Genomic DNA, 22,647 nt, shown 5'->3' on the forward strand with positions numbered 1-22,647 from the left:
AGACAAACTTTCCAGCAGCCCAAAGATACGACCATAATGAACCCAAACCTAAAGAGCACCTTGACTGTCAAAAAATATATGTTTGATTGTTTCACATGCTGAGCAATAGACACAACATGAGAATGGAAAAACCCTTTTGCATCAACACATCATCAGTAGGCAAACATTTGTATACAATTTTCCATGACAAGAAAGCCATCTTCCTAAGAACAAGCAAAGACCAACTAACATGAGCCACCAAGGATACCATCTTCCTTTTCCTTAAAAAAATCATAAGCCGAAGAAGTCATGAATTTACTAGTAGAGGACAATTCCAAACTGCAAAATCCCTTTCCATAGGCATAAAAATCAACTGATAGATCGACTCAACTAAGTATTCTGGAGCAACCAAAGATAATTTATCCCTATTCCAAGTATCTTGCAAAAAAAATTCGCCCATCAAAGGAAAAGGAAGATTATCTCTCTCACACAAAAAATACAAAGGATCATTAGTAACCCATTTATCCTGCGAAAAATCAACCATTCCATGACCAAGTTGCCAAAAGATGCGCTTCTTAGCTCTATTCCGAATTTGTAATAAACACCTCTAAGTGGGAGACCTAACGCTTGAAAAATATTCTATTAGATGTGAATGCTTAATACACTTTCAATGTGTGAATGATGCCCAAAAGGAATCATTGCATCTTAATTTCCACTATAACTTCATGCTGAATGAATCAATCACATCATTAAGAGATCTAAAACCTAAACCCTTTTCCTAAACCGGGAAGCAAAGATCATCTCAAGACTTCCAATGCATCCGTTTGTCACCCCTTTTATCCTACAAAAACTTATTGAACAACCTACCCAACTGTTTAACAATTGACTTTGGAGGCTATATCACCTAGAATAAAAATATAGGAATAGAATTTAACACATGCTTTATCAAAATGAGTTTTCCACCAGCAGAAAGAAAATGAGTATTCCAGGTTGTCACACTTGCTTGAATTTTTCTCAAAATTCCATCAAATAAAACACCCATACTCCAACTGTTGGATAAAAAAATGCCGAGATATTTAAAGGGAAATTTCTCCAGTTGAAAACCTATAATCTTAGCAACCAATCTAATCTTGGCTGATGACACTTTGTTAGAACATAAGAAGAAACTCTTTCCAACATTAATTTTTTGCCCTAAAACTGCCTGATAGTGATCCAATAATTTCTTAACCTCAACTAGAAATTGCTTTGACAAATGTGTGAAAATTAATGTATCATCTGCAAAGGATAGATACGGTATCACCCCACCAGAAGAATTATAGGCAAATGTAGGACAATCTTGCACAAATTTATGTAATCCCTTTCCTAAGTGTTCTGCTACAATGGCAAAAAGAGTAAGTCTAACACCTCTGAAGGACTTAAAGAAGCCACCTGCCACACCATTAATGACCACTAAAAATTAGTTATTAAATAAAGTTCTAAACACCAAATCAATAAGTATAGTACAAAAACCAAATTCCCTCAACATATGCATGAGAAAACCCAGTCAACTCTGTCATAGGCTTTCTCTAAATCAAGTTTTGAGATAAGATTAGGCTCTCTCAATTTTGTCTATCTCCAACACTAATTCCTGGGCCATAAGAATATTTTCAGATATATTGTGACCCTTAAAAAACCCTGTTTGGTAAAGCTCAACTAGCGATGGAAGCATGACAATAATACAGTTAGCCAAGATCTTAGATGAATTCTTTGAACTAATATTGCACAAATTGATGGGATGGAAATCCCTCCAATGAACAACCCCCTGCTTCTTAAGAATTAAAATCATAGATGTGCTAGTAAATCCTCTAGGTTATGCAACTCCTTGAAAGAATTCCTGAACAGCCTGACATAAATCATCCTTAATAATTTCCCAGCAACATTGATAAAACAATAATGAAAAACCATCAGACCCTGCAGCACTGTCCTTATCAATCTGAAAAACAATGTCCTTAATTTCCTGTTCAGATGTACAAGCCTTCAACACTGTCAAAGAATTAGAAGGAACCTTGGGAAAATCATAAAGAGAATATCCATGTCATTGCACTGTTGGATCCTGGCCAAAAAGATTAGCATAATACTCCATTCCCGAATGTGAGAAATCTATTGAATTTTTTAGCCCAGCACTATCCTCACGTTGAATTCTAGCAATAAAATTCCTTTTCTCTTCTGCTTTGTTGCTGCATGAAAAAAAGGCCGTATTTGCATCACTGATTGAATCCGTTTAATTGAAGATTTTTGTCTCCAATATTTAGTTTTAATAGCTAATTCCCTAGCATGTTTTGCAGTTGGTTCATTCAACTTACTTCTCGCTTTAGCACCTCCATGTAAAAAAAAATGCATTCTGACATTCCACCATCTCAGCTTCTGCCCTTTTCATAATAGCACCCACGTTACCAAAACATTGGCATTCCATTCCCATAATACCTTTTGAATTCTCATTGATTTTCTTAAAAAATCTTGCATCCCCACCACCTGCATAGGTTGACTCCATGACCTACGAACCACATTTTTAAAGTTGTGGTGTTTTCCCCAAACATTTAAATATCTAAAGCATCATCTTGACTGGACATTCTCACCATATTTAACAAATAAAGGAAAATGGTCAAAGAAACCATGACCTAAATAAAATACATGCGAAGATGCAAAGAGCTGCATCCATTGCAGATTAATTAATACTTGATCCAGTCATTGCCAAAGATGCCCATTGGTCCAAATATATGGCGATCCATCAAAATCTAAAGAATCCACCCCAATACGCAAGATTGCCTCTCTAAACTCTTCAATCTCACTAACTCTAGAAGCAGTACCTCCTCGACGTTCATCAACCGAAGCAACTACATTAAAGTCTCCAGTAATTGCCCATGGCTGAGTCATAGAATCTGCCAACACTTCCAATGTAGCCCATAAGGGTCTTCTAGTCACCCGAAAATGCTTAGCATATACAATAGACAAGAAGATGATAACACCAGAAGACAAGGTAATGGACAAATGAAGTAATTGATCAACCAATGGCAAACATGCAAGTTCATTGTACCAAAAAACCCAAATTTTGCCATCATTAAATGGCTTAGTTGAATCAAACCCCAATCTAACTCTGATGATATCTTTATGTTGATCAAACATTATTGGCTCAATGAGAACCAACAATCGAATAGAATACTCATGACATATATCATTTAAATATCTAAAGGAATCACTCCTAGAAGTCCCATGAATGTTCCATACCAAATAATTAAGAGGAGTACACATTAATTATCGGTAGGAATAGAGGTAATTGCCTCACTTACTTGGGCTACAATAGCGTTAGGATTCTTACGCGGCCCTCCCTTCTTTTTCTTCTTTGCAACCTACGAAAACCCATGATTTGTTTCATCATTTTTTGCTTGAACAATTAGACTTGGATGCTAAACATGTACCTTCAATGCAGTAGCCTCCTTGTTATAGGTGATTCTATACGTAGAGCCATGAAATCCTCCATCCGCTTCTCCAATTGTTTCTAAAAAACTAACAACTCTACCTTATCAATTGAACCACTACTTTTAGCATCAAAAGATTTTCTTCTACCTTTGTCTCTACATAATATCCTTCGACACCCCTTCCGTATTAGTAGAAAACCTAGTCCTAATAGCATCATAAAGATTCATAGACTCCTGCAATGATCCATCCCCCCAATTGAACGCCTAAATTGTACTGTCATTAATCGCATAAAAAATACATCATTCATCTTACCCCCACTCTTCAAAGATTCAATGTCTTGTATCTATTTAGATGTACTAGGTAGATTATCCACCAATATCAAAGGGTGAAATAGATTAGCCTCACTCACCATAGCAGCACTAGTATATGATTAGACAATAAAACATCATCAACACTCCTATTACTTGCCACACCACTACTTTCTCTGTTAAGGATCTTTGACGTCTGCATCACCTGCTCATTCCCCATATCCAATTCTGTTTCCTGATGCACTTTGGAACATAAATTTGTTTATTTTTATTCTCTTATCCATGTCTTTCCTCTTATCCATATCTTTTCCCCTAGGAGGAGGCTGCAATTATGGATTTTTATTAAAACACAACGCCTCAGAGTAACACAACGCCTCAGAGTGGCCCAACTTTGAGCAAAACTCACAACAGTATGACCACTTCTCATGTTCAATTTTCTGCCAGAAACCATAATTCTCATCCCGATCCAAATACAAGATAAGTTGAGTTGAAACATCTAATTCCACTAATACCCTGGCTACTAATGATCTCTTCAACTGAGTAGTGGCTTTATCCATCTACAAAGTATAGCCAATCAAACTGCCAAAACTGCATAAATATTCTTTTTCGAAAAAAGGAAGAGGAAGGTCAGGGAATGACACTTAAACAGGGGCAAGAGATGACTCTTGATTTGGACAAAAATCAATTGTCCATTTTGAAATTGTCATTGGCTTGTTCATGACATACCAAGCATGCCTAACACATAATCTTGTGAAATCTTCTTCCACCATCACCCAGAGAAGTATATGTTTGTCATCTAACAAATCGATTGGGCAATCTCTTTTTAACTTAAAGCTATTATAAACTTTTGTATCATGTCCATGGAAGGCCTCCCCATCAAAACTTCCCCACAAGAACATTCTTGAAAGGCTCCACCATCAATTGCAATTCTTGTCCAGAGATCACAAACGTAGGCTCTCCCTTGAAAGTTGATAACTTGCCATATCTTGGTCCTTGCGGAATTGAAGATGACCTAATAGGATTGAAACAAAGTACTTAGTGCTGTGCATTTTGAGTAATTTAAGTGTGTTGTATTATTTAGTTTTGGTGTGTGTTACTTATTTTTATAGCTAATTAACTAAGATTTTAGTGAAAGTATGCATTTTGTGGCCTAAGTGTGAAAAATTGCATTTCAATGGATTAAAGTGGTGAAAACTTCATGTTTCTGTAGGTTTGAATGATTCAATCATCAAATGGAGTGAATGAAAAAGATATTTGAATGATTATTGATGTTTTGAAGTGATTTAAAGAGAATATGAAGTGAAATTTGTTCATAAGAGGAAATGCAATCAAGTATAAAAGAAGAGGAGTTTGGCAGCTTTGACACCTATTGATATTTTGGCTATATCATGAGTTACAAGTATCCGATTGAGGTGATTCTTAAGCCATTTTGAAGCTAACACATAGCTCTATATTTTGTATGGAGACAACTAAATCTAGTTCATGAGTTTTCCTAGTAAAAAAATCTAAATACTGTCCACCATTTCTGTTGTCAAAAGTTAAAATAGAGTTTTGACCAGTCAAGGGTATTTCAATCATTTATCAGTATACAGAGCTCCAAATTGGAAAGCTAACTCTAAGAGTTATAACTTTCATGTTTTGCAAAAGAACTAGTTTAGCCTCCATCATAAAAAAATCAATTAAAATTAGTGCAAAAACAAAGCAAAGTTGAAGACTGATCAGAAAAGAGAAAACATACAAAGAAGGAAAAACGCACCCACAATATACAACCTCATGGGTGCGTATTCTTCAATTGAATCTGCAAATTGCACATGTTTTGCATTAACACAACTTTTCCAGCATATCTCCAGCTCAAAATTTCGACTGTAGCTATAAAGAAAAGTATGAAGACTTGAAGAAGCATATTTTGGGGAATCTCAAGATGCATTTCACATCAATTTTAACAATTCATTTTGAAGCTTGAATTCTCTATAAATAGGGGCCTTAGAGAACATTTCTTATAACTTTGGAAGGCTAGAGAAACTACCAAAATGTAGTCTTCATTAGTTTTTCTTAGTTCATTAGTATAGTATAGTTAGTATAGTTTATCCATCTTGTACTTGTACCTAGATTTGGATGAAGAATTAAGGAGTAAGACGGAGAGTTGGAGCTCCAGTGACAAGGTGATCTCTCTCCTATCACTTTCTCTTTTGCATTTGATTTTGTGTTTAGTTATAATACAAGTTTGGATTTTATCATGTTTTGCTAAAGTTTATGCCTAGAGCTATGGATGAACTTTCTATATCTTGTTAGTGATGTTTACTTGGTTATTCGATGATATTATTTTAAGCAAGTTATTTAGCACTTTTGCTTTTCTAATCATGATTAACCTGCCAATAATTGTAGTAATCTTAAGGTGTTAAGTTTGTAATGAGAATTAGGATTTAACACTAGTTCAAGAGAGTGCTAAACCTAAAGAGTATACTCACGAGAGTAGAGGTGCACTTTTGTGACTTGTTTTATGTAATTTTATAGAAAAAATGAGTTGTAGTTAATTTCATAATCACAAAAGTAAGTATGACTTAGTTACAAGTATAATTGATTCACTACGAGAGTAAATATAACATACATTAGAAAATTATGCCATAACTAGCCAAGATAATAACATTTATTTAACCAACAATTTCATTTGCAAGAGTAGTGAGGAATTCCATAGTTTTAGGAGTTTTCTATTGTTATTTTTATTACTTTTATTTCATGTTTGTAGTGTAGATTTAACTTCTTGCACTTGTGATAGTCTAAAGAATAAAGGAGTTCGAAAACTATCGGTGATTGACAATCTTTCCTGTAGGATCGAAACCTAACATCCCTGTACTCGATAAACAATTTGTATACTTGCAGTAATTGAGGTATTTAGGTTTTATTAAAATTAGGTGCATGATAGAACCTCATCACTTAGTACCATGGAAGTCTGGAGAATACGGATGCCCCTCAAATTTTTGGGGGATAGCCATTACAGAAAGAACAATAAACCCTAAGATAAAATTCTAGAAGAGAGCTTTTTAAGTGAATAGGATGTCCTACTAACATCACTATATATAAATTGCACATTCTCCTAAAAGCGACAAATTTTATGGGACGGAGGGAGTGTTATTTAGTATAAGGAAGACCCTAAGTAGTACATGTGAACAGAAGAAATGGAAGGGTTTCAAATTCGAAAAAAAAATTCAGAATGTACAATTTCTAATAATTCAATATTTCATTCAACTTGAGGAAATGGTTTTCTGGTCATTTTTGCTAAGCTGTACAAACTTCACAATTATCATAAGAATCTTTATAACTAAAAGTATAACCATGTTTAGACATATAAGTTATTGAACAAAAATTTATATGTCCAAATCTAGCATCCCATAAAAAAGAAGAACGCTCCGCAGCATAAGCAAAGGAATTATTTATTTCATTGATAAGTTTGAACATACTGCCGCAAGCGTACCCCTTACCTACAAATACACCATTCTTAGCTATTACAACTTTATTAGACTCTAGGACTACTTGAAACAAATCTTACACAATAGATTAGGAGACACAAGATTTTTCTTAAGATCAGGAACTTGAAAAGCATTCAAGAGAGTTAATTTCTCCCCAAAGGTGAATTTTAGTTCCACTAATCCTTTCCAGGCAATTTTGGCAGCATTGTGATTTCCCATAAGCACTTCCTCAAACTCTTTCAGTTCATCATAAGATTTGAAAAAGGCATTGTCATGACACCAGCCTGAATCAAGCCACCAGCCTTTGGACTTTGTTGTAGTAGCCATATGTAGTTCGGTGAGCATGCCAATTTCCATTTGAGACACCATAGCAACAAGTTATTTAACAGCATTCTCAATCATGTTGATCTTGTTTTGATTTTCAGCACTTAAAGTGCTTTTTTTGTTGCATTCTTGAACCTACTCTCTTTTATATAATGGCCTTTCTTTCCTCTATGAAAGCATATTCCATTTTTCTTTATGTTCCTTGATTTCTTTCCATTCTTTTGGACTTTCAAAGAATTTTGAGTCTTTTTCTCAGAATCAAAGGCTTTTTCACTCACAAAGTGTACATCATTTTTGAAGGTAGAACTCAAAATCATAGCCTTTCTTGCACGATTGGTTGCTTCCATTTGCATATGAGTAGTAAATTGTTCAGTAGTATAATTCTTTATAGCATGCAGAATTTTCTTCCTGGAGTCATTTCAAGAAGGAGGCAACTTTGACAAAATTGCTCCCGCTTGGAGAGTCTCAAGAACAACAATTTGCAATTCACTCACTTGAGAAACCACCATTTACAATCCAAACAAGGCCTTAGTATGGCATGATAAACCGCCAGATATGTGCCCAAAAATTCATGCTGATTAACTTACCTTTTTTTTTCTTTGGTAAAAAACATGCCCAATGGCGTATGTACTAACTCATCCGAAACCATGTTAGTTCCTTGGAGTCTGGGCAGATTGGGATTCGATGTCTCCACTTGAAAATAATATGGTCATTTCAAACTTTTTCATACCAAATGTTAACTGATTAAAAATCTTACTCATAATTTATTTACATCATATTTTAACTTATTTACTCCAAGGGACAAACTTGTGCGAAATGGAAATTGTGAGCCCCATCCACGGTTAATTATATCTGTAACCCAGAGGTTCATGCAAGGGGAGACACCTGTATATAATTGGGCCCCGACTGACCGAATAGGAAAATTAAGAAGGATGATAGCAGTAAGCCCCGCTAACTTTTAGTTTCAAAGCCATCTCTTAAGTACATTTGGCTCCTATATTAGAAGTCAAAGATAATGTATGACTGAAATGATACAAGTACGCTTAAGTAAGCAATTGTAGTTTACCGCTATGAACTATGATTCTATTTGCACTTTGCGCCCTTAAGGAATTTTATATTCAATTTACTTTCAGAATTATGTCTAAGGATACTCTTTATATTTTTACTTCTTTTCAAATTTTCCCTTTGATTTATCCCCTCCCCCCCCCCCTCCTCGCTCATTTATATGCTTTAGTGCTTCCTCTTTTTTTTTTTCTTTTTACCAACTTTGATTTTTTTTGTATGTATCTAAATTATACAGTTTTCTTTCTGTAACACAAGCAACTTAGACACAAAGCACAGAGCTTGTGACTACTCAACTACTATTAGTGACATAATAGGTTAAAAGTGACATGAGGAAATCTGGAAATGGTGAAACAATAAAATTAAAAGGAAAAATAAGAGATAAAAAAAAGTAAATGTTAAAAGGGAAGGAGAAAAGAAAAATCGCAACAATTAAAATATCAATCGGTTTATAAAGTTGTTAGAGCTCGCTAGAAGGGGACTTTTTGTTGGGCCCGGGGGGGGGGGGTTTACACTTAACCCAATTAAGAAATCCAAGTGAAACAGAAAGAGTTAATACAATGGTGATAGATTGTTGGAGCTCGGCTGTGTACATGGTCCGGTAACTTCTGGATGTGTTTCCTAGTGGCCCAAAATTTGGCTAGCAATTTGAATGGCAGAATGGGCTTGGCCTACTTTGTTACTGACCCAAGACATTAGAAGAAGAGGAGCAGAGAAGGACACAGTAGGAGGTTAGACGATCAGTTATCGTGTAAGGTTAACATAGGTCTTAATCGTAAAGTAATTTGGCCTGCATTTGCATCCTAGTTTTGAAGATGTGGGGACAATACGGCTAAATTTCTGTTTGAACCTTAAACTATAGATGCACTTTTTCTTAATTCTTAAACTTTAATTTTGGATACATTATCCCCTAAAATATGAAATGTATCTCATTTTAATTTTTAAATTTTGAACCTCACTTGCCTACGATTTTATTAGTTTTGACAATTCATGTGATGGATTTCATACTTTGGGGAATAAAATGTCTAAAATTAAAGTTTAAGGATTAAGGTGGATGAATTTCAAACTTTTGGGATTAAATCTTCCAAAAATAAAAATATAAAAACCAAAGTGGAACACGTCTATAGATTAAGGGTCCAAAGTGGAATATAGCTAAATAATGCATACTAAAATTGACTCTAAATTATCACACAAAGATGCACAAAAGAAAATGTTCAATTGGTCCCTAAGACCCACTTTAGCTAGTAAGGACATTAATCAGGTGTAATGTCCTAATTCGACTCTTAAGTCTTCTCCTTTTCCATTCTTCTCTAGTAAGACTTTGGTGTCTTCCTTGAACAAAAAAAAAATTAATTGATAGAAAAATTAAATTACTCTAATACCCCCTCTAGTTTCTACAAAAGTCAGGGACCTCCTCTCTTGACTTGAAAATAACACAGACCTTGTTATCAATGCTCTTCAAATTGCCAACATTTATAAGAAGGTGAATATGAGGAACACTAATTTAGTTTACACAAAGTTCTCTTATGATTCCAAGTGATTTGGAAAATGGATGTAAAACATTTAAATTGATTGAAAGTGTTTCACTCGCCTTATATGCAAGTATAAATGATCAAACACTTTTTTTGGTTAAAAAAGAGTTAATTTTATATATATTGACAGGTAAGAAGGTAAAAATAAGTAAAAGACTTTATACTTCTATATTTATAGTAAAACTATGTCGATTTGCTCATACTTAGTATGCCATAAGAGTTGGGATTAGCGACAAGAACAATAATAATCTAAGGAGTTGAAACATAAGTTTGGTACAAGAAACATGAATGATTTGGAAAACATCACGCCTGTAAATATAAACAATGAAATGTGTACATTCTTATTTTGTTATATATATATATATATATATAAATATATATCTTTATAAGTGACTGTGCACATTCCATATGCTCAAGTACAAATTAAAGAAAGATAACTCTTCTTGTGACCAGTTGTATACAGTAATTGGTTAGGTGGTCTAATGCACGAAAATGATAGAAATGAAATATATACTTCCTTTTTGTGTAGAATTGATTGGAATTGATTTTCCTTCTTCATAGGAATTAGAGTGGAATTACTGACAAAAAATAGGATGTGATTCACTTGCTATATTTAGATAGCCAATTATAAATACATACTTTGGGCTTTATGCACAAGAAAAGATCTTTTTCCGACACATATACGTACATAAAAAGTAAAGTAGTCACATTGAAGTAATAGGGAATTCCCTATAAGGTTTTGCACATAGGTCGTAGGAGGAAAAGAAACCAATATAGATCTTCAATTTGTATATTAGTTTCTTTGAACTTTGTTATTAAATTACTCACAAAGGACAAAACGATGTATGATTTCTAATTTGTACTCCATATCCACGCTTAGAATGTTGTCAGACATGCCTGATCTTGAAACAGGATAATTTAAATAACACTATTAGGAATCAAATTTAGTAATCGAATACTAATTAAGTTTTAAATGAAGTACTAGATTCTTCTGTTAAACGATTAGGGATATAAGAGACAGTAATTGGCAAGTATGAGAGTACATAAATTGCATGTCGCAAGTATTATTTCTTGGTGATGCTCGTGAATTAGTCAATTGACTGCATCCATTAAGTATCATTTCAATTTTCTAGGCTAATTAATTGAGTATCAAATATTATTTGATACCAATGTATCTTTTGATTGGGAATTGAGACAAATAAAATTTATGTTGAAAGTTTAAAATTTACCTAATATGTCCTACCTAATTGATAATATGGTCTAAAATTACTTTTTATTTAATTTAGTTTGAAAGCTAACTTTATGTTAATTATTTTATATGACTTTTGATGACTAATTTCTGTAAGTAGGGTTTGTTTGTAAAGGAATATGTAGGAAAAACATAGTTATTAGTTCCTTTTGGTTAACAGGAAAGTTAAAAAGTTTTTTTTAAACAAGGAGACTGATATCAAAAAAGACTTTTAAACAATCAAATTTTCTTTGAATTCATCTCAAGAAAAATAATTATTTGAACAAGTATCACAAAATGTAATACTTACTACGTGCAATACACGTGTTCTCATACTAGTAAATAAAGAAGCGTAATAAAGATTTTGAAATCTTTCTATCAATTTGGATGGTCTCTATCTATCTTCCACATTAGTTGAATTCAAAATGGTTAACCACGAGATTTTTTTATGTATTTTACTCTTTTATCTTTCTCGTGCATGTCCTTTAGTAGTAAACAAAAGAAACTTATCAATGGAGAGTTTAAATTCTCACAGAATGGAAGAATAAGTTCACGAAAATTGAAGACCTCCTATATTTGAATTTAGTTTCAGATTTTTATTCTCTGAATGGACAAAAAAAGAGACATGCAGGTGTATTTGCCAATGGATCAAGCCTCAATTTCAATGGAATAGTGGTAAATTTGAGCATAGTACAATATTCTTCACTTGATAAACTAAGAAGAATCAGAAGCATTAAGCTATGATGGAAAGAAAAGGAATGAACTGAGAACGAAGGAACTTGCAAAGAAAGGAAGTGGATTTCCGTTGCATAGCAGGATTGTTACAAAATGGCCAATCACACTTCACACATCACCCCGATTATTTAAAGTTGATTATCTTAGCTAAGTAATGGCTTAATTTTCTAATGTACGTGATCCTCACTTTGGTCGATTTACTGACCATACCTATAACTATCCTCACCTATATATTATGATAATGAAACTAGCTATAGATTCATTAAATTTTATGAAATTACTTAATTAAAACCACAAAGGTACAAACCACCACAAGTGAGTTAACTCCTTAGGTTTAACATTTTCATGAACTAGTGTTGGATCACAACTTTCATTAATGATTTATCACCTTTAAATAATCATAATTAATGATTAGTTAAATAACTTGCACAAGATTTAGACATCGAATGACTATGAATATCTCACATAGCAATCATAGAAAATTCATCCAACCCTAGGTGTAAAACTAGTAATACATAAAAGATAAGAAAATAAGAACCAAAGTTGTATTATAATTAAACATAAGAATCAATACAAGAAACAAAATGAAAGGAGAGATATCATTCTTGTCACGAGTTTCAAAACTCTCTATTTTCATCCTTAAACCTGATCTATGTTAGGTAATACAAGATTGATGTAACCTACACAAAGCTACATTGCACTAATGAACTAAGAAGTTTTTCTTTGTTATATGTTCTCTTACATACTGTACTTTGTTGATGTTGTTCTTGGCGTTTTTATGATTTAGGTTATTTCAATGGTTTTTCATCCTAGCCTTGTGCATTAGTCTTCGGAATCTACGGCAAAGGTTCGTTTTTTGTTTTTTCCCTTCTTTTGGAATCACCTTCGGAGGTTTTTCATGTTCTTTTTTGATTTGCTTAATTTAGGGTTTTTCAGTTTAGGATTTGTTTAGTTGATTTGCAATTTTAAGCTTTTATATTGTACTAAAGAGTTTTGGTTTGGGCTGTCTTTTCCGCCTTTCTTAGCAAAGGTCTGTTTATGACCTTTTTTTTCTCCAAAAGTCACCTTGGTTGTTGGCCCTGGCAGTTTAACCTGTGTTTTTTTGTTTGGTAGGAGTTGAGTTTGGGATGATAAAAAAAGTTAGGAGTTTATCATCCCACTACATATGTTTATCATGAAACGGAGATTATGTTTGGTAGTCATCATCATCTAGCATTGGGACTACAAAACAGATTTTGAGGATTTATCATGAACGGAGAGGATTTTCTTTGATTTTCCCAGATTTATAACATGTTTTTGGGACTTTGGTTTAGGGCTTTTCTTTGTTTTTCCCAAATTTATTCTCCTTCGGTATCCTTCATCCTCCGTTCAAATCAGATTATTTTTTTATATTGTTGTTCCTTATTTTTCTTACCCTTTTCAAATCGAGTGACATTTTTTGATGTGGTTGTTCTTCATCTTTTAAAAAAATATATCTACAAGATCTTCCTTTGCCCCCTCTGTTTATTTTTCTATGTGTGTATCTTTTTTTTTTTTCCTTTTTAAAATGCATAGAAGCCCTTTAAATTGGGACCTGCGAAAGTATTAATGCATTTCTAAAGGACCTTTGAAAGATTTATTTCTATGCAGCAAATTGAACAATATGAGGCGAACAGAAAATTTCCAATATAAAGTGCTTATTTTTTTCCTGTACTTCATCTTTTTCTTTTTTTTTTTGGTCAATGACATTTTTGGGTTTGGTGGAAGCCTTTGAATATGATGGCGAGGTTTCTCCGAAACGCTTCTTCTCTCGGATGTGCTCTGTTTCTGCAACCTCTCTCTCAAGTAATTTCCCCACCAAACCAGAGATACAAGGAAGGTCACTTAAAATAGGGAACATTTTTTTCTTATTTTCTTTATAGTTTTGGAGAACAATTTGGTTAGGATTAATGATAGGTAATGGCCCGTTGTAGAAATTTGAAGCATTTTTTAAAAAAAAATTTTCAGCTTTTTGTCAAATATGTTTTTCACAACTTTGTTGAGTTTCAATGTTTTTACGCTACCTATGTCTTGTTTGTACTATTTTTTTGAAGCTATAGGTATAATATAGTGTTTATACTTGTTATTACCAGTTGGAAGCTGTGAATAAATGATTATACTATAATTTCCTATCAATTACGAAAGTCAAATGCTTTACTGTGATAGCTTGTAGAAGTTGATCCTTTTTTAAAAAATTATTGAACTTGCATATTGTATAAAGAAAAAGTCTTTTGTTTGATACGTTTTCTGAATTAGTACTGCTTTTCTTTTTTTTATTTTGTTTCTCACTTTCTTCATGAGTCATGACATGAATTTGTTGTTTGTTGATGCAGACTTATAGGAAAGGCTTGTCAGGGGCATCCACTCAGCTCTCCTACTTTTCCTCCAAAAGGTGCCCGAAGTTTATTTTCCTGCTGAACTGGCCTGCATTTGGTCTTCATACCTTCTTATCTTGGTAATCATTTTGATGGGTTTCAAAAATAGATAAAGTAAAATGACTTTTGCATATCAAGTCTATCTTTTCAGGCTTTAGCCCCTTGCTAGGACCAGTTAAAACTAATACATATATTTGCTTAGCGTTTGAATACTTCAAACATCATGTTTATTTAATGTGACAGTTACATGTTTTCCCCCATATTTTGGGGTTTTCTGTTCAATAAAAAATTATAAAGCACCCAAGTATGCAAGTTCATTGCCATATTTTGGCCTTGTACCTCCCTCCTGGAGTATTTTAACATTAAGTGCATCATACTTAATGTAACAATCACTTGACCCTTTTTCCCCCATGTGATTCTTTGAATTAGATGAGTTCTTTTAGGTATAGCTCTTTTGCTGAAATTTGTTGAGTTTGATATTTTTCACATTTGGCTGGGATTGTGTTATTCCTGCTTGAGAGTACCTACTTTTTGCTCTTTCTGCAGTAGAAAATATTAAAATTTTTTTTTGCTTCATTAGTTCATTATGAACATAAGTCATTTTTTGTATGGAAGGTAGAAGAAAATCCAAGTCAGATGTCAAAGAAAGATTTGGCGCTCATGTAGGCAATGTATTAGATCACTGCATCATTTGGAAAAGGTTCTATCATGTGGCTTGGCTGCTCTGCCCCGGTCAAACAAGTTCCAGTTGTGTCTACAGGTTCATTTGCTTTGGATATTGCACTTGGGATTGGAGGATTTCCAAAGGTTGGACATCTTATGTGTTTCTTATGCCGCAATGCCAGATGTTGCTTTTGAATTATTGTTTCAAGTGCACTAAACATCTGTAAATTTCTAAAGAATGACATCATTTTAGAGTGCAAATATACCACTGAAAGGACTTTTCTCTATCTAATTGGGACTTCAACTAAGAGCTGTCGTAATTATTCTTGATTTGAATATTTCCATTCTGATTAATCAGCATTTGCAATTTCAAGATTGTATAGCAAAAGAAAAGCTTTTTCTTGTTCTTGAAAACCTTCACTGAAATGGAAGCTTTTAAATTACTTTGTATCACTATTGGTTTCTGTTAACCTTATTACTATGTATCACTATTGGATCTGTTTGATGTAATTGGAGTTGTGCATTTTGGCATCGGGCAATATTAGTAGCTCCATGTCCATGGGAGATGTTACCATCCCCAAGCAATTCACTCAGACTGGCTTATGGGATTGGCTCGTGACTTCCATTTCTTGCTTTTAACATGAATACATGAAACTTTGTTATACATCAATTTTTGACTGATTTACGTGAATCTTTTTTTTGAGTAGAAACTTAATGCAACAATCCCGACAGGTGATTTTACTAAATTGGATTTTGAAGCCTACAATGGGCCTTCCTTAGGATATAGCATTCTTTTCGAAGTTAAGAAAGCCTAATACTGCTTAAAGAAAGCTTTGGTTTCATGTAAGCAAGAATTGGCTTGGATTAGCGTACACTCATCTTGAGGTATAGGACTCGATACAGTTTCTTCTCTTCTGTGTTTTTCCTTTTCTTTCTCAATTGAAGATTAGAAGTATAGTACTTCTTTATGATTAGTTGCATTTGTTCTGTGTTTCCGAAGTCTGAAAAACCTTAGTAATTATTAAGTGTCAAATATTAAGTTTGTGATGCCCCCACCTCTCCTTAGGGCAAATCCTAGGGTATTAGAGGAACGCCTGCCCAACTCTCATCAGGACTCACGCACTCATTCAAACTTAATAAAGGATCACAAATTAACCATCGACTTAACTAAGAAGTACTTCAAATATACAAGCTCGAAACTCCCAAGTATACCATTTATGATTACAAACCACAAAACCCATGTAAACAAAATTTATACTTTAATGGTCTCCACTAACATACATAAGTATACTAGCTTCAACCAAAAGTCGCTAGTCTAGGATCTCCAATTTTTACCTCCAAAGCCTGTTGAGGAAGAACAAACTTAAAGGGATGAGCGAAGGCTCAGTGAGGCCAAGAAAACAAGCAAGCAAACAAGCACTAAAACCAATTAATCGAATAGCATGTTTGAAAGCATCTTTAACATGAATTTTCATTTAAATGCACAAGTAGGAAATAAACACACAAGGAAGGATAGGAGCTCTCAGGAGTTATTTCCACGTCTCGACCGCTTCAAGCCATCGGGGGTTGACTCTCCGTCAACTCAAGTAGTAACATGACCGTAGTGCTTCACTTACTTCCTCCATCCAACATAACACCCTCTCGGATCCGGAACCAAACACGCATGAGATGGCGATACTATTCGAGTATGCCAAGCGAGATCTCAAAAGATCAAACTATAATATTTCCCAAGACTCACCAAACTTCTCGACCAATCCCTTGCCGGCTCGAGTTACAAGGTTAGCCAATGGGTTGGGGCGTCCCCACAAGTATAAGTGGTCGATGAGACAATGCTCCAATCGACTTAGAATCAATCATAGCACTAAGTCGGGATGAGCGGTACCTCCCACCCAAATAGGGCGTGATACATCTAGCCGCTCAGTGCTCACGAGTTAAAACATGTTCATGTACAAGTGCAAGTCATATATATTCATTTAACAAGTATCATGTAATCAGGAGAGAGAGAGGACGAGGGCGATAAAGTACACCTTAGGCTCGGCAAGTTCACGTATCATATAGCACTTGTACAAATATCAATTCAATCACTTTAGCATTGAACATGCACTTGACACTCACCACAAGTCAAGGCAAAACAAGAGCAAAGCGAGAAGTCAGACGAGCTCTTCGGCGTTCTCATGACCACCTGAGACATGCACAATCACGATTACCTAGGTACTCGACTAAGGTTAACAAGAAAAACATTTTCTCGCTACCCACTCTCAAGGTCATAAGTTCGAGTCAAGTTAAAGGAGTCTTTCTCGTTAAATCATTGAAATAATGCTCAAAGCGAACTCACAAGTCATTTTCAAGTTAAGTCTTGGTAAGTAATCTCAACTCCAAAAGAAAGTACCATATTTTTTTTTCTACTTTCGGCATGAAAATCGAGAAAAAAGGTAGATGGTTTTCATTCCTCAAAACTTCTAATATCATATCCGAACTTTAAAATATAAAGAGCGTTCACATTTTCAAACTAATGGAGTCAAAACTCGTCCAAAACTCCACTCATATCATCGTAAATGTCAAAGCCAAAGGTTCCAAGTTTTGAGTAGAAAACTAGTGAAATTCTCCAAGAATTACTCTAGTTAAAACGCTCCGCTTCTAAAGTTAAATGTCATGGAAATCAAGGGCATAAAAATAGGGGTGCCATTAAGCAAGGAAGTTAACAACCAAGAAAATGCATCAAGAGAGGTTTAATCCTTTGGAAACTAAGATTCAAAATGAAGGTTTAAAGTTCGAAAGTGACCTTGTGTCCAACCATGAAATTAAAACTTAAAACGGACTACAATCTCAAAGGGAGGTTGAAAGTGTTTAAAAGAGTACTTTGGTTGAAACCAGAAAATTTCCAGCTTGGTACGATATTATTTAGAAAAATCGTATCTCGAGTTCTGTAAGTCCAAAAATTGGAAACTTTATACCGTTGGAAACTAGATTCAATGCAATAAAATTCTCTAGAAGACACATTTCTCAGACTCCAATTTGAAATCATTCAAATTTTAGCTCAAAATCACTGTTCCAGACAGGACAGAGCAAACCAGGCTTGCAATTTCAGCAAAGTTTGGAAATTCGGAAAAATTCGTAGAAATAGAATCAACCCTTGAAATTTATATCACTAATATAATTCCAAATCTAGTTTCAAATACAACAAACAGAACCCAATTCGGCCCTTTCTACATAAAGATACGATGGTTTTAAGAAAACTAAATTTTGAAACCTGTTGCAAGAAATTTCCAGTTTTGAAGGCTTGACAGAGTTTCAAAATTTGATCATAACTAGAGCTACACAACTCAAACTTTAGTGTGGTTTATGGTGTTGAAAACTAGATTCAAAATTCTACAATTCACTAGAAGGAACTATCTTAAAATTCGTTTTGCAAGATAGGCGAAATTGAGCTACAAACTGCAGTTATACTTGTTTCTCGGATGAAAGCAGTGAGGAAATTCAGTTATCTTTGCTGGTTCACTACGGCTCATAGGAAACGAATTAGGAGGTGAATTTTATACCGATGGAAAGCCCTCAGAGTTTAGTTTCGGATGCCATAAACAGCACTCGATTTCAACTCCCAGAAAAAAAGTTATGACCCAAAATACGAACACTGGTCGGGTCTCTTGGTCAGAAAATTTTCCAGATTTCTTCCTCACTTAAACCCTACTTTAACTCAACCAATTGTAAAGCTTTTTGGGAGATATTTAACATACATAAACATCATCATACAACAAACATTATAGCACCAAAACAATAACAAAATTTGAAATTAACATGAGGATTTTATCCAATGTTTTAAAACCCGGACCGTCAATCGAACCGGTGAGGTGAAAGAGTCGAGGTTCAACCGGTTGAACCGGTTCAACCTCGGTTCAATAAATAAATAAATAAATAAATAAATAAATATATATATATATATATATATATAGACACACACACCTATGCACAGAATAAGATATAAATGCTAAACTACAATAAATATAAGAGCAATATCCAACAATTAACACACACAATTAACATAGTTATCAAACTTACATGTCCAATTGTCTAAATATTAGAATTAACAAAAAACAATACAAGTCTAGAAAACAATCAAAAGGTTCAAACAAGTCCAATTTTTGAGGCTTCTATAATCTTCTTCATAATTCTGGGACAACAAAGCTTCAAAAAAAGCCATCTTGACAAGTCGTCATCATCATCCAAGACCATTATATGAATCACTGACAAGTGATAAAAGTATAAAATCATATTAGTTTCATCACACCAACTGATACAAATCTTAAAAATAAAAATAAAAGAGTACAAATAATTCTATACCAATTACCATTTGAATATTTAATGCCAATCATCATCTTCATCATTAAAAAAGTTTCGACGCTGAAATGTTTCTAAGTCAACATCTTCTGCTTCATCTTCATCATCTAAAACATTAGCATATTTAATTATATACATATTCAACAATTGAATATCATATCACACTAGTTTTATTTTTGCATCAAACTAATGATTTATGTTAGACTAACCTTCAAGTTGTTCAGAATTTGAACATTGACCATGAATTGGAGGTTCTTCAAGCTCTTCCTCTAACTCCTCATAACCAAGCTCCCCTTCTTGTTCTTCTTCAACCACCCAAAATTCTGTTTTATCAATTGACTCATAATCAACGGGATCATACGATCTCTTTTGCTGATTATGCCTACAACATATATATATATATATGTATATATACAACATATACACTTAGTTAGTACTAAAATATTTTCTTAAAAAGAATGAAATGTCATTTATAAAAATAAACCATTTACATATACCTATCATGCAAACGCAAATTGTAATGCACATATACAAGATCATTGAGCCTTTGATGCTCCAACCTATTCCTTTTCTTAGTATGAATACGTTCAAAAACACTCCAATTACGCTCACATCCTGAAGAAGAAGCTGTTTGACTCAAAACCCGAATTGCAAGTTTTTGTAAGTTGGGAGCACCACAACCAAAGAGTTTCCACCAATTCTCTGTCATATTCAAAATTTAAATATAAACAAAATATTTATAAATTAGATATATATATATATTAGAAAGATTTAAATGCTAGAAAAATATAAATTACCTGGTCTATCTTTCTTGCTAGTAAGAATAGCAAGTTTTCTGCCAAAACTTCCCTCCCGCTCTCGATGCATTTCAATTTCTTTTGTTAAATTTTCCTCACTGCACCAATCCACCTTTGATTCTATGTAATCCAACAAACCATTTGTAATTTCTGGATGTGTAGAGAATGTGGCAGTGTCATATTGAAAAGTGGGATTTAAAAAATATGCCGTAGCATGCAAATTTTTCCTCAACATCCTATCCCATCGGTCATTGATGATATCAATGTAAGGCTTATATAGCCTTTCATTATTCCTGAACAACTTCTTGATTCCAATAATTGCTCTAAACATACCTTCATACACATACCCCAAAGAAGGCCTTTCATCAGTGTCACAAACTCTCAACAACCGAATAATAGGACCCATTATTCTCATCGTAATCAAACAATTATTCCAAAATCTATCATCCAAAACAATTTGTTTGACCTCTTTTCCTTTGTTCATTTTCAAGAACTTTTTGTAATCTCTACTAGTGACTAAAGCTTGTAAGCTGTCTTTGTGATCATGTAAGCTCTTTAGTGCAATAAAAGTGGTGGCAAATCGAGTTTCCCCGGGACGAATAATCTCCTTCCACCCATCAGTTTTTCTCAACCAATTCAGAACATATTTATGATTATACACAAAAACAGTTACTGTAGAAGCAAGAGATACTAGAGATTTAACAGTACCCATTTCACCAATATCTTTCAAAATCAAATTGATACAATGGGCAGCACATGAAGACCAGCAAATAGTTGGATATCTTTCATTTAATAAAGTTCCAGCAGCCTTATAATTGCTAGCATTATCAGTGACTAAATGCACCACATTTTTGGAACCAACCATCTCAACAATTTCAACAAACAGATTGCACAAATTCTCTGCATTTGTCACAATGTCCGATGCATCTATAGACTTAATAAAAGATATACCCTTAGGACAATAAACCAGAAAATTGATCAATGGTCTTTGTCTACTATCTTTCCATCCATCACCCATTATAGTGCATCCAGTTTCAGCCCAAGTATTTCGAAATGAATCAACAACTAACTGCACATCTTTCTTAGCATCTCGCAACAAAGTGACACGCAAGGAATGATAAGATGGAGCTTGATAACCATGACCCATTGATGCTATTTGATCGATAGCTTTTTGAAAAAATGGAGAATTAACAGCATTAATCGGAATACATGCATCATAGAACCAAAGAGCAATGGCCATATCAGTATTTTGCCATTTATTCTTACTTTGCAAACAAGCTTTGATAGTAGGTTGAGAACTATCACGTCCACCCTTAAAGAAAGCATGAATACCTGTAGGAGCAGTGGTTTTTCTCTTTCCTCTACCTAATGATGTACCAGCCTCATTCATTGAAATTTCCCTTACTCGAGGAGGTGGAACCGCTTGCACTTCATCACCAACAAATTCGTGCACTGGTTGACCAAAAGGATTTTCGACCCCAAAATCTCCTCTTTTTCCTTTAGATTTTTTATCATTCTCTTGCAAAGATGTTAATATTGCAAGCCTCACTGCTGGATCAACATGTGAACATGAAGTAACACTGCCCATCACTCCTGCTAAGTGTTGCTTCATTCGGTGGATGCCACCCCCATGAAATACTTTAAAACAGTAAGTGCATGTCATGGTTTTCCTTCCTTGTGCATTTCTGTCCTCAGAAACATATCCCCATGCTATATCCGTCTTCTGCCTATGACCTTGGGGTTGACTTGCAGATTCCTCACTATTGAATGCTCCCCCTAGGGAACATTGTGAGTTACTACCGCTGCCAGCATCCATCCTAGTTGAGATATTTAAAAATAATTAGTGATTCGGGACACATTATAGTGGATCAATTGTAAATTTAAATGATTTTGATGCAATGCAATAATTTTAGTAGAATCAATGATGCTTAAGACTATTTGTATTTGGGAACTGAAACTGTCACCAAAAGAGATTTAAAGACATCAAATATACTTTTAAATAATTGTGAGAACTGAAACTGTCACCAAAAGCTTCTTGAGGGTGTTAAGTATCTTCATGATAACTGGGTTTTGCACAGAGATTTAAAGACATTAATATACTTTTAAATAATTGTGGTGAGTTGAAGATCTGTGACTTTGGATTAGCACGTCAATATGGAAGCCCTTTGAAACCATATACTCACTTGGTGGTTACTTTGTGGTACAGGTTACTTATGATTCACTCGTAGCCAACCCACCAAGTAGTTGGTTCATAGGACCATCTATTTAGGAAATGAAATTCTGCCATATCCCTTTTAATGTTGAAAGCCAAAATCCACAAAAGAACAAGAAAATGCTCTCAGAATGTTACAATTGCCTCAAAGAATAC

At 34.1% G+C, this 22,647-nt stretch overlaps 1 protein-coding gene across 1 annotated transcript; it reads right to left on the bottom strand.

Annotated features, from left to right (window-relative positions):
- Positions 1-19,503: 19,503 nt before the first annotated feature.
- LOC113780367 lies at positions 19,504-22,095 on the bottom strand. The gene is made up of 4 exons (XM_027326173.1): positions 20,280-22,095; positions 19,980-20,184; positions 19,692-19,864; positions 19,504-19,589 (listed from the first exon to the last, which is right to left on the bottom strand). Exons 1-4 carry the CDS (start codon positions 22,093-22,095, stop codon positions 19,504-19,506), a joined length of 2,280 nt encoding a protein of 759 aa, XP_027181974.1.
- Between the last annotated feature and the right edge of the window lie 552 nt (positions 22,096-22,647).

The sequence above is a fragment of the Coffea eugenioides genome, chromosome 8, assembly GCF_003713205.1.
Source record: "Coffea eugenioides isolate CCC68of chromosome 8, Ceug_1.0, whole genome shotgun sequence".
Taxonomy (NCBI): Eukaryota; Viridiplantae; Streptophyta; class Magnoliopsida; order Gentianales; family Rubiaceae; genus Coffea; species Coffea eugenioides.